The 11,719-nt window shown below is 66.0% G+C and overlaps 2 protein-coding genes across 4 annotated transcripts; both read right to left on the bottom strand.

The window, feature by feature from the left end:
- Window positions 1–18: 18 nt before the first annotated feature.
- On the bottom strand, window positions 19–562 carry FREY1 (Frey regulator of sperm-oocyte fusion 1). The gene is made up of 3 exons (XM_062196261.1): window positions 409–562; window positions 243–316; window positions 19–154 (listed from the first exon to the last, which is right to left on the bottom strand). Exons 1-3 carry the CDS (start codon window positions 510–512, stop codon window positions 33–35), a joined length of 300 nt encoding a protein of 99 aa, XP_062052245.1. The 5' UTR covers window positions 513–562; the 3' UTR covers window positions 19–32.
- A 1,735-nt stretch (window positions 563–2,297) lies between these two features.
- Window positions 2,298–9,721, bottom strand: PEX16 (peroxisomal biogenesis factor 16). 3 transcript variants are annotated; one of them, XM_062196260.1, is made up of 11 exons: window positions 9,698–9,721; window positions 8,585–8,620; window positions 7,816–7,892; window positions 7,599–7,732; window positions 7,362–7,462; window positions 6,402–6,479; window positions 6,138–6,284; window positions 5,964–6,036; window positions 5,751–5,870; window positions 3,977–4,041; window positions 2,298–3,524 (listed from the first exon to the last, which is right to left on the bottom strand). In XM_062196260.1, exons 4-11 carry the CDS (start codon window positions 7,670–7,672, stop codon window positions 3,466–3,468), a joined length of 717 nt encoding a protein of 238 aa, XP_062052244.1. In that variant the 5' UTR covers window positions 7,673–7,732; window positions 7,816–7,892; window positions 8,585–8,620; window positions 9,698–9,721; the 3' UTR covers window positions 2,298–3,465. The 3 variants fall into 3 exon arrangements, with proteins under 3 accessions (XP_062052244.1, XP_062052242.1, XP_062052243.1); XM_062196258.1 differs by lacking the exon at window positions 9,698–9,721 and adding an exon at window positions 8,819–9,115 and having other exon boundaries at window positions 2,299–3,524; XM_062196259.1 differs by lacking the exon at window positions 9,698–9,721 and adding an exon at window positions 8,715–8,806 and having other exon boundaries at window positions 2,299–3,524.
- Between the last annotated feature and the right edge of the window lie 1,998 nt (window positions 9,722–11,719).

Below are 11,719 nucleotides of genomic sequence, written 5' to 3'. Positions count from 1 at the left end.
GCTGCACAGAACAGCTTTATGGGGGCTTCACGTCACAGGGGGGCGTCGTAGTAGTACTCGGCCATGTCAGGCCCATCGCGCTTGCGCTGCTGGGCCCGCGAGAGCAGGGGCCGCGGCCCCCGGGGCCAGGGGTGCTTGGGTCGGATCCCGTAGTCTGAAGAGAGAAGAGGGTGTGGGTGGGGGCTGCAGTCCCCTCCAGGCGCGGCTGGGCATGGGGGAGGCGGGGAGGGGGTAGACACTACCATCCACCAGGCCGGAGAGTGGCTGTGGCAGTTCCAGGGGTGCGGAGAACTCCTCAGGAACAGACCGCAGAGACCTGCGGGGGGAGCGGGGCAGGGGCTCAGCCCTGTGCAGGGGGAGCGGCCAAGGGGCGGGGCCCAGCGCCAGCCTCCCCTTGGGGCCCGTTACCGCAGAGGCTGGGGGCGCAGCAGCGTGGCCGCCAGGATGAGGTAGAAGAGGAAGAGGCTGAGGCCAGCCCTGGGGTACAGAGCCCCCAGCATGGCGAGCGCCATCTCCTCCACGCTCCCTCCCCCGCACTGGACGGAACCTGCCCGCTCCCAGGGCCACCTCACAAAGGGCCATGGTTCCAGGGCTGGGTTCAGCACCGCCGGGGGAGGCTCAGGGTTGGCTGGCTTGACTGGTGCTGGAGGCCGGCATGTGCCAAACCAGACCTCGTCCCTGGGGTTGCGGGCACAGGCCTCGGAGTCGCATTTCAGCTCAGATCCTGACCTTGTCCCTTGCTGACGGACAAGCCCCTCCATCTGTGTCTAGCTCCGTGTCTGGCTGTGGCGCCGTCTGCACACAGCAGGCCTTCAGCAGAGGTTACTGCGTGCTCACACCCAGGGCCACCGCCATCCACTGGGCCGCCTGCCCCCTGCCCCCACCACCTTCCCCGTGGAGGTCCTGCCGGCTGGAGCCGCCCGAGCTGCGCAGTCCACCATTCGGGGCCGCGTCGGCTACACGCATCACATTCTCCAGGGCCCTTTCCCACTGCGTCTTCTGCAGCTCAGGACCCCTCCCTGGACCTTGGAGCTCCGTGGGCCTCGCCCCGACTCGAGGCTAGAAAGAGGGTTTCCCGGACCTGCCCCCCAAGAGGACGAGAGCAGGCATGGCCTGGTTCACTGTGGACTCCCTGGCCCTTGACACCGAGTGGGTACTCAGTGGACAGACGGCGACGTGGGACACGAGGTGATGCTCTCGCGGGCCCGAGGCCCCACTGGAAGGTGCACTGCTTCCTGGTTCTCTGCCAGGCAGCCCAGTGCACGGCAGGCCCGCTCCTGGGGTGCCCCGGGCGGACATGCGGCACAGCGCTGGACACTGCCGGGACTCCCGCGTCCCTTGCTGGAGGGCCTGCCCTCGACCCCGGCTCCGCTCCCTGCTGATGTGCACCCTGGGAGGCAGCAGTGATGGCGCACATGGTCGGGTCCCTGCCACCCACAAGGAGACCGGGGTGGAGTTCCTGGGCTGTGGCAGGCACGTGGGGAGTGAACAGGTGGACTGCAGCTCTTTCTGCCTTTCGAGTATGTAAAATAAAAAGCTGGAAACAAACTGCGTGGGCGCGCTCCGGGTCTGTGCTGTCCGAACTGCGGATCTGTAGCCTTGGGAGCCCCTTCGCCTCTGCAGGTCTGCCGGCTGCTGTAGCCCCCCCTCACTTTTTTTTGAGACCGCTCTCCTCTGGTTCCTTCCCAGAGGCCCACAACAGCAGGGGCGAGGTTGGGCCACACCAGGAGCCGGGAACTGGGTGCGATCCGCCTCACTGGAGCCATCGTCTGCTGCCTCTCCCAGGCCGGTCAGTGGTTGGACGCTGAGCGTGGGAATGGAGTCGGGGGACTCAAACCCAGGCACTCCTGCTAGGGGTTCAGGCGTCTTTACTGCTGGATCAGACCCCTGGCCCGGCCCGGCCCCTCTCTAACTGCTGAGGCCTCCAAGGCCCAGAAGGGAAGGGGCCTGTTTGCAGCCCTGGCTCCTGAGCAGCCTTGCCCACTCTCCTGGTTCCAAGTGGCCCTGATGAGCTGCGGCCTTTCCTTCAGCTCGGTCCCCTGGCCCGTGCCCTGAAGTGTACACGCTGACGTCCCAGTGGCCACCTCCCTGCCCCGGGCTCCTGGGTCCCCACCAGGAACCTGCCATCCTGTACGTGCGCCTAACACCAAAGGCCTCTGGTGCTTCCCGCTCCCGCCTCTCCACAACACGTGCCCAGGCCTGCTGGGGCTACCGCTGCTCTCTGCCGACCAAGCCATTCCCACAAGGCCGCTGGAATCTTGGAGCCCTTGCCCACTGCCTCCCACATGAGGGCACCTCAAGAACTTGGAATTAAAGGATTTTTATTTTGGTGCAGCGTTCTGAGATCCATGCATGGGTTTTTTCCTAAGACACAGTGTCCGTGAACTGTCTGCTGCCCCCTGTAGGCCAGGTGGCTGCTTGCCCCGGTTGGAGTGAGTATCGGGTCTGAGCCTGCCTCTCCAGCCTCCCAGTTGCGACACTGGCCCCGCGGCCCAAGTTTTGATGGGCACTTCCGGCAAGCGCAGGCCTGGTCAAAGGTTTTGCTCACCTCCTCCGCTGCCTTCTGCACACTTGGCGTGGCTGCAGCAGCCCCGGGCCCTGTGTGCAGATGTCGCCATTGATCGGCGAGAGCTCGGGGGCGGGGCATTAGGCCTCGCTCACCTCTGACTGCGCAGCACGTGCCGCAGGGCCTGCGATGGAGCAAGAGTCCAGACTGCTTCCCCAGCTAAGCCGGAGGTCACAGGAGCAGCAGCTCGGATCCTGCCTGCCAGGTCGCCCTGCCCCCGCCCCGGCTGGAAGGGGCCACGGAGGACACACGTGCAGCCAGAGCCCTTCAGAAACCAGAGACGCCCGTGCACTGGCTCAGGCCTCCAGCAGTTGGTTCTTCCGCAGCCCGTGAGCCCTGGGCCAGCCCACTCCGCTCTCAGCAGCCCATGGAGCCAGCAGGGAAGTTCTGAGACGCCAGGTCACGGGCCCTCATTCTGCACCCGGCTTTCCCTCAGCCTTGCGTGCTGCCCTCACTGGCCCCAGCCACCCTTTCCCTGTGAGCTGGGGACCCTGGGCTTGAAGGGCCACTGTGGCTGACCACACACCAGGCTCCGCAGCGGGGAGCCGGGGCAGCCCTGTTTGCGCAGGGCCCAGTGAGAAGTCTGTTTGCTCCCGCGGCTGCTGTGGCGAGCACCTCTCATGCCCGATGAGGTTAAACTGCAGGTTCCCGGGCCCAGCGACACAGCCCAGCCGCAGTGGCTCCACCACCAGGGTACAGGCAGGGTCAGGAGGGACTGAGCAACGCTGCTGGCGACCAGGGCTGCGGCAGGGGCGGGGCCTGGCGCCCTGGGCAGCGGGCACAGAGAGGCCACGTGCTCGGACACTGCCAGAGTCGGTTTTATTGGGGAAGAGGGCCCGGGCGCTGAAGGGCCGACGCACCCTGGCCGACAGCAGCCCCGGCGCCACCTCCGGGATCTGTCAGCCCCAGCTGTAGAAGTAAATTTTCTGCCAGGTGGGCAGGTAGTCCATGAGCGGCCCTGAAAAAAGGAGAGAGGATGAGGGCTGCGGGCTGAGGGCCCAGCCGCGCCGCGCGCCGCTCTCCTCGCGCCGCTCTCCTCGCGCCGCTCTCCTCAGGGTGCACCTGCGCGCCCTGTGCCCGGAGCCAGCCCTGGCCGGGGAGGTCTCTGTCCCCATTACAGACGGGGACCCTCAGGCTCTGCAAAGCCAAGCAGCGGGTGCAGCTAAGTCGTCCTCTGTGGGGCGGGTCTCCAGGCAGCCTGGGCGCCCTTCCCTGCCCCCCCAACCCTGGACACTGAGACAGCCTGCCGTAGGACACCGCCCTTCCAGGGTGGCCCGGCCCACGCCCAGCACGGCCCCCCCCAGCCCTGCCTCTGGCCTCCTCTCCTCACTGCATCAGTGTAGATAGGAGGAGCAGGCAGGCAGATGGCGCCCAGCACGGGCGACCATCACAGCCCCCAGCACGGCTTACTTGCGACCAGGCCGATGCCAGGGACGTGGTCTGTCAGCAGCTGGAGCAGGAAGAGGATCCTGGCCCTGAAGGGAGGTGAGACAGAGGCCAGACGGAGCTGCGTGTGGCCCACACATACACGGAAGCCCAGAGCCTTCATGGACTCAAGGCTGTGCAGCTGGGTGACAAGCAGTGGATGGACAAAGCTGGGGCCCCAGACACAAGGGCAAGGCCTTCACCAGCCATGGCCCAGGGAGCTTAGCAGCTCAGCTTTGGGGCCAGCGTTGTGGACAGTGGGCTAAGCTACCACGTGTGACACCAGCCTCCTGTATCAGAGCGCCTGGTTCAGGTCCTGCCTGCTCTGCTTCCAATCCAGCTCCCTGCTAATGCACCTGGGAAGGCAGCAGATGGCACAGGTGCTTGAGCCTCTGCCACCTATGGGAGACTTGGATGGAGCTCCTGGCTCCTGGCTCCGGCCTGGCCCAGCCCAGGCTGTTGGGCCATCTGGCGGACTGGGGGATGAATCAGCAGATGGAAGATCTGATAGTCTCCCTCGCTCTCTGCCTTTTAGATTATATCAATCTATCAATTGCTTTTTTAAAAAAGCCTCCCCTCCCTAAAAAAAAAACCCCACCACCTCAGCCTCAGGCTGGCAGGCGGCTCCGAGCACCCGCCACCGTGTCCACGCCTCTTGCTTTCGCTGACAACACACGCTTCCTGGGGCAGGAGGCGGAGGGGTCGCGGGGGAGCAGAACCCTGGCCGGCCTGCCAGAAGCCCCCGGCTCAGAACTGAGCAGCCTTGGGAGCCAGCACGGAGGGTGGTTGGGGCCACGGGGCCACGGCCCACCCTGAGAGACGAGGGTCTCCCACGGAGGAATCTCGGGTGGGACGAGGCCGGTGCCGGCCACACTAAGAAAAATGCTAAGTGGTATGAAGTGCTGACCTCACACCACAGCACCACCTCTTAACCTCGCCGCGAATCCTATGTGGGGGGCATGTTACTGTCCCATCTCACAGATGAGCAACGGAGGCACGGCGGGTCAAACAGCGCCCGAGGTCGCAGATGCACAAGGCAGCCTGCCTCCCAGGACGACCCTGGCCGTCTGACTGCACCCGGCAGGCCTGCTGGGGCCCGTCCTTGGGAAACAAGCCATTTCTCATGGACTCTGGGCCTGCTCGGCACAGGGCCCCCGCTCGGGGGTGCAGGGCCGGTGCCGGCAGTGGGAGAGGGGGCTGGGCCCTGTCGTCTTCGGAGTTCTTGTTCAACACTAGCAATCTGCGGGGAGGTCACGCGCACGGCAGGCCTCTGGAATGCTTCTCTCCCAGTGTGGACGGGATTTCGCTTTAATCCCTTGTAAGCTTCCAAACTTCTCTGAACACAGCAGGGGCTGCCAGACAAAGCCATTTTCTGAGGTAGGGCGGCCATGGCATCCAGCGCCAGGCCAGCCACTGCTCCAGTTTTTAAGTCGAGCATTGGCTAAGCCCGAGACAAAGTGCTTCCCGAAGCTTCGGCGGCGGCACAGCCCCAGCCACAGTGCAGGGACCGCGTGTGAAGAGCCAGGTCTGACCTGGTAGCTCGTGGAGGCTCGAGCCCTGAGAGGGGCGGATACCTAACTACCGACAGGGGAAGAGCCTGCGTGCCCCCCGCCCCCGGGGCCTCCTTGCAGCGCCACCAGCCCTCCTGTCCCCCTGGCTGGCCGCCGGTGACCGACCTGGCCAGTGGACTGGGGAGGGCGGGACAAGGGAAGGAGCCCCGCCCTCTGGCCTGTCCGTCATGGCGGGGGCGGGGCCTTACTCGGAGAAGCGGTCGTAGAAGGGCGAGCGCAGCAGGTAGTAGAGCAGCATGATGGTGCGGCGCCGCAGCTCCAGCCGCTCCCTCCGGGTCAGGCCCTTTCTGTCATTCAGGAGGCTCAGGCTGGGGAACGCAGGGACAGGGGAGGGGCATGGTCAGGGCTGCACGAACGCAGGACCAGCGACGGGAGGAGCCGGCAGGCAGACCCAGGCTCACCTGGTCACGTCCACAACGCCGGCCAGCAGCCAGGGTGTCCACGACCGCTGACCCCACAGGCCCAGGCTGAGCACTGCCGGCCAAGGCGTCAAGGAGGTCTCCGGCACAGGCGTCAGGCCACTCCCCATCCGTCCCCAGCGGCCACAGTGCTGGCCCGCCCCAGGCTAAGGATACAGTGCAGCAGGGGCCGGGCGATGTACAGGGACTCGGCGATGGTCTCCTGCAGCCCCAGCGGCGTCGGGGGGACGCTCGGCTCCACCTGCTGCTGCCGCCCCTCCCGCTGCTGGGGCGCTCCCCAGTGCCTGGCGTGCAGGGCCGGCGCTGGAAGACAAGGGCGGCTGGTGAGCCGCCAGGCTGGGGCAGCAGGGGGCCGGCGCGGCGCGGATGGGAGCCAGCCCCGCAGGCCCAGGCTGACCTCGCTCCACGTCCTCCACTTACTGTTCTGCAGCGTCCGCACCACTCGGTTTGACCGCTTCCCCACGTAGGACTCCTGGCCGCCAGGGCCGTGGTCAGTGTCTGGCGGGGACAGACAGGAGGCCGTGCAGTGAGCGGGGCAGTTGCCAGCGGAGCCTGGGCAGAACCTGTGCGCGGCGAGTACTCGGGGGCCGCATAACAGCAGGTGCACTGGAGCCCAGGCAGCCAGCACCGGGGGTCCCACGAGGCATTGCACACAGCATGGGGGAATCTTTCTGGAACCATCCTCTGTGGTCAGAGGCAACCAAGACCCCCGGCTTCCCTGGGACAGAAGCAGGGCAGGGAGGGGCCAAGGGACACTTCACTGTCAACACGGCCATGGTAGGGCAGCGCTGCACCCCCCAGGGGCAGGAGAAAGAGACACAGAGGCTGACAAGGGGTGGGCCCGGGGCCCTCTGCAGGCCGCAGCTCCTGATCCAAAACCAGACTCCTGTCTCCTGCCGATGCTCCGCCCCCTCGGCTGTCAATCGCTCAAAAGAACAAGGACTCAGCCGGCGCCGTGGCTCACTAGGCTAATCCTCCGCCTTGTGGCGCCAGCACACCGGGTTCTAGTCCCAGTCGGGGCACCGATCCTGTCCCGGTTGCCCCTCTTCCAGGCCAGCTCTCTGCTGTGGCCAGGGAGTGCAGTGGAGGATGGCCCAAGTCCTTGGGCCCTGCACCCCATGGGAGACCAGGAGAAGCACCTGGCTCCTGGCTTCGGATCAGCGCGGTGCGCCGGCCACAGCGTGCCTACTGTGGCGGCCATTGGAGGGTGAACCAACGGCAAAAGGAAGACCTTTCTCTCTGTCTCTCTCTCACTGTCCACTCTGTCAAAAATTAGAAAAAAAAAAAAAAAGAACGAGGATTCTGGCATCAAAAAGTCTCAAGTTCAAGTTCTGCTTGTCGGGCAGCTCTAAACCCACACATCAGTCCCATGCAGCTCACCTGGGGCCTGGGCCTGGGTCTCCCTGTCCAGCGGAACAATGGGGGGCGAGGTCTGGAGGCCGGCCTTGAACCAGATCAGCATGAGCATCCTCAGGACAGCCCTGGGGGTGGGGGGAGTGCGGCAGGGCTGGGGGGAGGTTCGAGCCGGCGGGGGGCGGGGCGTGGCCACTGAGCACCCCATGGGCAGCTGCCCGAGGCACTCACGCCCACGTCCCGCCCACGGCAGCCCTGACCTACTTGGCTAGCTGGATGAGGGCGATGACGAGCCATCGCCCCACTTCGCCCCACACCTTGGCGGCCCCCATCTCCATGAAGACCTCCACGCACTCCAGCACGCTCAGCCATGTCAGCAGCTTCTGCTGCGTCAGCGACTGCAAAAAGCCCAGGTGAGAGGTCAGGGGCCACGGGCACGCGGGCCGGCTGCCCCCACCTCGCTCCTGGGCCCCGGACTCACCACAGGCAACTTCTTCCGGAGCTCCTTGCGCAGGATCGCGTCGTTGAGCAGCACGAGCAGGTTGGAGGCGGAGTACACTGAGGGGCAGAGTGGGGCCCTGACCCGCTGCCCGCCAGCCGCTGCCCGCCCCCCTCCTCCCCACAGCTGCAGGGATCACCTGGCACCTGCTGGGCCCAGCCACCCACAGCCTTCTTCTCCGCCCACTTCCTCGGAGCTCCAGCGCCCCACCGCGACCTTGTCGGGGTGGCTGGGCCAGGGGGAGATGGGCTGATCTCAGTAGCTGCCCTGCCCGCCACTGCCCAGAGGGCTCCCAAGAGGCCCACCTCCCGGCCTGCACTCTGGCTGCAGCATGGCCCACTGCTACCTTGCAAAACCCAGCTGCTCCTCCCAGGCCGGCCTCCAGCACCATTGAGGCAGTGCCAGCTCTGGGGCCCCGGAACACTGCGAGATCTGGACTCGAATCTCGGTTCTGGGCTCACCAGCGGGGGTTCCCTAACCTCACCGAAAGTCTGTTCCCTCAACTGGACAGCGAGGCCAGTCACAGTGCCCACCTAGTGCTGCAGGGAGGATTAACCGGTGCCCGACCAGTACTGAGCACTCCATCATGGGCCCCTGGCGTGCCTCTCCACCACGGGGACACGGAGGCTCTGACGCTGGCCAGGGACCTGTCTGATTCCCTCATAGCACGAGGTGATCGAACGGGCGGCCCAGGACCTCGAGCCCGGCCGTCACTCCCACCGGGACGCCCCCGCCCCCGCGCCTGGCTCACCCAGCTCCGACAGCTCGTGCGAATCGGCGAAGCGACCTGCGGAGAAGGAGCAGACGGCGCCCGTGAGCGAGCGTCTGCTTCGGGTCCCCGGGCGCCCCCTCCCATCGCCCTGTGGGAAGCTGGCCGCGACCTGTCAAGCACATGGCTCACTACCCTGACTCCGCAGCAGTCGGGGGGCCCTGAAGGGTCATAGCTCAGAGCCCGGATGGGATAGGTCAAAGGTCAGGGCTGCACCTGCCAGCAGGTAACTGAGGCCCCGCACCGCCGTCTCCAGCTGGGCCGTGGCGGCCGGGTGACGAGTCACGTACTCCTGGTAGCGGAGCCCCAGGAGCCGCAGCTTCTCCATCCCGCCCTGGGCACCGACAGACCCACTGGCCGGCAGTACGACTGGCTGCGGCGCCCTGCTTCCTGCGCCCTCCTTCCTGCTTCCGGTGCTAGGCCCGCCCCTCGGCTGCCTAACATCCGCCGGCCCGCGGGAGGGCTACGCGACGAGCCTTCGACCCACTCTTCACCCCATCTCTGAAGTCCGCTCCCCCTCGGGAAGCGCTGAGCCACTGCGGGCCCAGACCCGCCCTCCTACTCTCCCGAGTCATTGGTTAGCACACTCCCCGCCCCCGGCCCGCCCAACGCCGTCCGGACCGGCCTTTCCGCCTTCCGGGTTGGCTGCCCGCGCGCCTGCGCAGTTACAGCGCAGGGACGGCTCGCGGCAGTCCGAGCAGTCCATTCCCGAGAAGGGAGCGGAGTCCTGAGTCTTTCCAATAGAACGTCGAGAGGCTCCAACAGGGAGGCCCGCCTCGTAGCGCGCGGAATGGAGCTTCGATCGCCAGGCTCGGGGCGTCTAAAGAGGGCCAGGCTGTGCCTCAGGAGGCGCGCGTCTGGCCAACTGCGCTGTCTCCCGCCCGCCACCGGAGGGAAACCGAGGCAGCGAGCAGGCCGGCCTCCCAGCTCAGGCTCCCCTAAGGACGTGCAGCTGGACTCCCACCTCCGCGGAGAAAACCCTGACCCGGGCCTCTGCCGTCGGGTCGGGCTGACCTGGGAGCGGGAGCCTAGGGTTTCCCAGTCAGTAAAACGGCTCCAGGACAAAGGGTCCCTGAACTCGGCCCTCGGATGCACCTGCTGGCACTCGGTGGCGCGATCCCTGGAGCTCCCTTCCAGGAGAGCCGCGGCCGGAGGTGGGGGGCGGGTGACAGGCGCTGGTTGGCTAGGGAGAACGGGGCGTGGCACGGCTGCAGGTTGGGGGACCGGATCCGCGGATGGACCGTACCCTGAGAATGGTACTGCATTGTTTCACCAGGTCTTCACCGCGACCCACCTCCAGGTCAAAGAGGCTGTTTAAGAACACACGTCGGCTGCAATCCTGGTCTAGCCTGGCACCAGTTTTAGTCCAGTTGTTTTAAGCATCGCACCTCCCTTGGAGGCCACAACCCTTCCTTCCACTTCCTCCCCACCCCCGCCCAGCCCAGCCCAGCCCAGCCCAGCTCATTCTTCTACAGCAGGTGGGGAATTAGAGCTGCCTCCGACCCAGGGACGGGTGGCGTGGGGGGGGGGGGGACCTCAGGTGAGCAGGGAAAGGTGGGCTCCGTCAGCTTCCTTTCTTGCCTCCTGGGAGCCAGCCTCCCCAGCTGGCAGGGTCTCCCCATCACCGATGGAAATCAGCGACCTAGGGAGGTGGAAGCACTTGCCCAGGGTGACACAGCAAGGCACTGAGCCTGCGAGCCAACTTGCAGGGTGCAGGTCTCCTGGGGCAGCGCCCCCCTCCCATGGCAGCCTGGCAGGGGCAGTGACCTGTGAAGGCTCCTTGGCCACCGGGCACGTTCGCAGCTGGAGTTAGGCCGTGGGTCCTGTGCTTCTTGGGGGGAGGGGAGAGGGGTGTGGACTGGAGCCCGTTTGCCTCCTGCCTTCCAAGACTGGGGGGGGGGGGGAGCGAGCCCAGCATAGATGCCTGAACTTCCTCTTTAGATCCTGGGCCTGATTAGGTCCCAAAGACAAAGAGCCGTGGTGTGTGCAGGAGGCGCCCAGGGCAACCCCGCCCTGCAGGGCCCTCGCCTAGACCTGGCTCCTACCTGGGCTGGGACGGAAGGGCCTCCCTCCTTCAGGCAGCCCCTAAGTCACCACAGAAAAGAGGCCGCCCAGGCCAACAGATCCCAGTGAGGACACTGACACCCAGAGAGGGAGCCTGCCTGCTCCAAGGCCACACAGCAAAGTCCTGTGCCGCTGGAGCTGGACCGAGCTGGGTCTCAGGCCTAGGGAATCAGCACCCTCTGCTGGACCCACACCTGCGTCCCATTGTCCCTCAGTGTCCCCAGGACAACCTGTGAAGACATCTCTGCGTTCCCCCTTCCTGAGTGCTGAGTCCCAGCCTTGAAGGGACTGCCAGATCCTCAGACTCAGCGCCCCGCCCCCGCCCTCCTGGCCCCGCCCCTTGCCCCGCCTGCTGGCCCACACTCCCCCCACCGACTGTGTCTGTCCAGGGGCTTGGGCACAGAATCACCCGCCTCCTTCCCAGCTACAGGGCCTCAAAGCACTAGACACCTGGGTGGCCCCTGCATCCCCTCTTCCCCATCTCCTCTCAATCCCTGCGTGTACAAGGAGCGGCCATCAGTCTCCATAGCAACCGTTACCCCTGGCCTCCGAAGGCCCCAAGCCTGACCTCCGGGCTGGCCCCATCTCCCAGAGAAAGGCATCCTGGCCTCCCTCCTGGAGGAGGGGGCTCGGGGGTCTCAGGCTGGGCTGGTTTCTGCAGCCGCTTTTGGGTGCGCCTCAGTTTTCTCGGCCAGAGAGGGGCTAATGGACACAGCCTGAGCCTCTTCCCAGGTCAAGGGGTGGGGGGCAGCTTCTTCCTCCCACCCTCTTTGCACGTGTACTGAGCGCTTGGTATGTGCATGGTGGGCCTGGCTCTGGGCACCGGGGACCCAGTCCCTGAGCAGCTGACATTCTAGGAGGGAGCCAGGCAGTAAACAAGCAAACAACTTGAACTTTCTGTGGGAGCTTAAAAAAACATAAACAAAGGGATGAGCAGGGCAGGCAGGCGGGAGGAACCCCGGGCAAGGTGGAGCGCTGGGGGGTGGGGAGACCCTTACGGGGAAGAGCAGGGGAGGCCGCACAGGCCTGGGGCTGGGTGGGGGAGGCTCCAGC

Source organism: Lepus europaeus, chromosome 7 (genome assembly GCF_033115175.1).
Source record: "Lepus europaeus isolate LE1 chromosome 7, mLepTim1.pri, whole genome shotgun sequence".
Taxonomy (NCBI): Eukaryota; Metazoa; Chordata; class Mammalia; order Lagomorpha; family Leporidae; genus Lepus; species Lepus europaeus.
This window is presented reverse-complemented; position numbering and strand designations above follow the sequence as displayed.

What these genes read in the sequence shown, in the direction of transcription:
- FREY1 (XM_062196261.1), bottom strand. Translation starts at nt 512, where the DNA reads ATGGCGCTCGCCATGCTGGGGGCTCTGTACCCCAGGGCTGGCCTCAGC. An exon ending in CTGCGCCCCCAGCCTCTGCG is followed by an intron (nt 317 to 408) that starts GTAACGGGCCCC and finishes CTCCCCCCGCAG; the next exon opens with GTCTCTGCGGTCTGTTCCTG. An exon ending in ACTCTCCGGCCTGGTGGATG is followed by an intron (nt 155 to 242) that starts GTAGTGTCTACC and finishes TTCTCTCTTCAG; the next exon opens with ACTACGGGATCCGACCCAAG.
- PEX16 (XM_062196258.1), bottom strand. Translation starts at nt 8,930, where the DNA reads ATGGAGAAGCTGCGGCTCCTGGGGCTCCGCTACCAGGAGTACGTGACT. An exon ending in CCTCAGTTACCTGCTGGCAG is followed by an intron (nt 8,621 to 8,818) that starts GTGCAGCCCTGA and finishes CCTTCTCCGCAG; the next exon opens with GTCGCTTCGCCGATTCGCAC. An exon ending in TCCGGAAGAAGTTGCCTGTG is followed by an intron (nt 7,733 to 7,815) that starts GTGAGTCCGGGG and finishes GGCTTTTTGCAG; the next exon opens with TCGCTGACGCAGCAGAAGCT.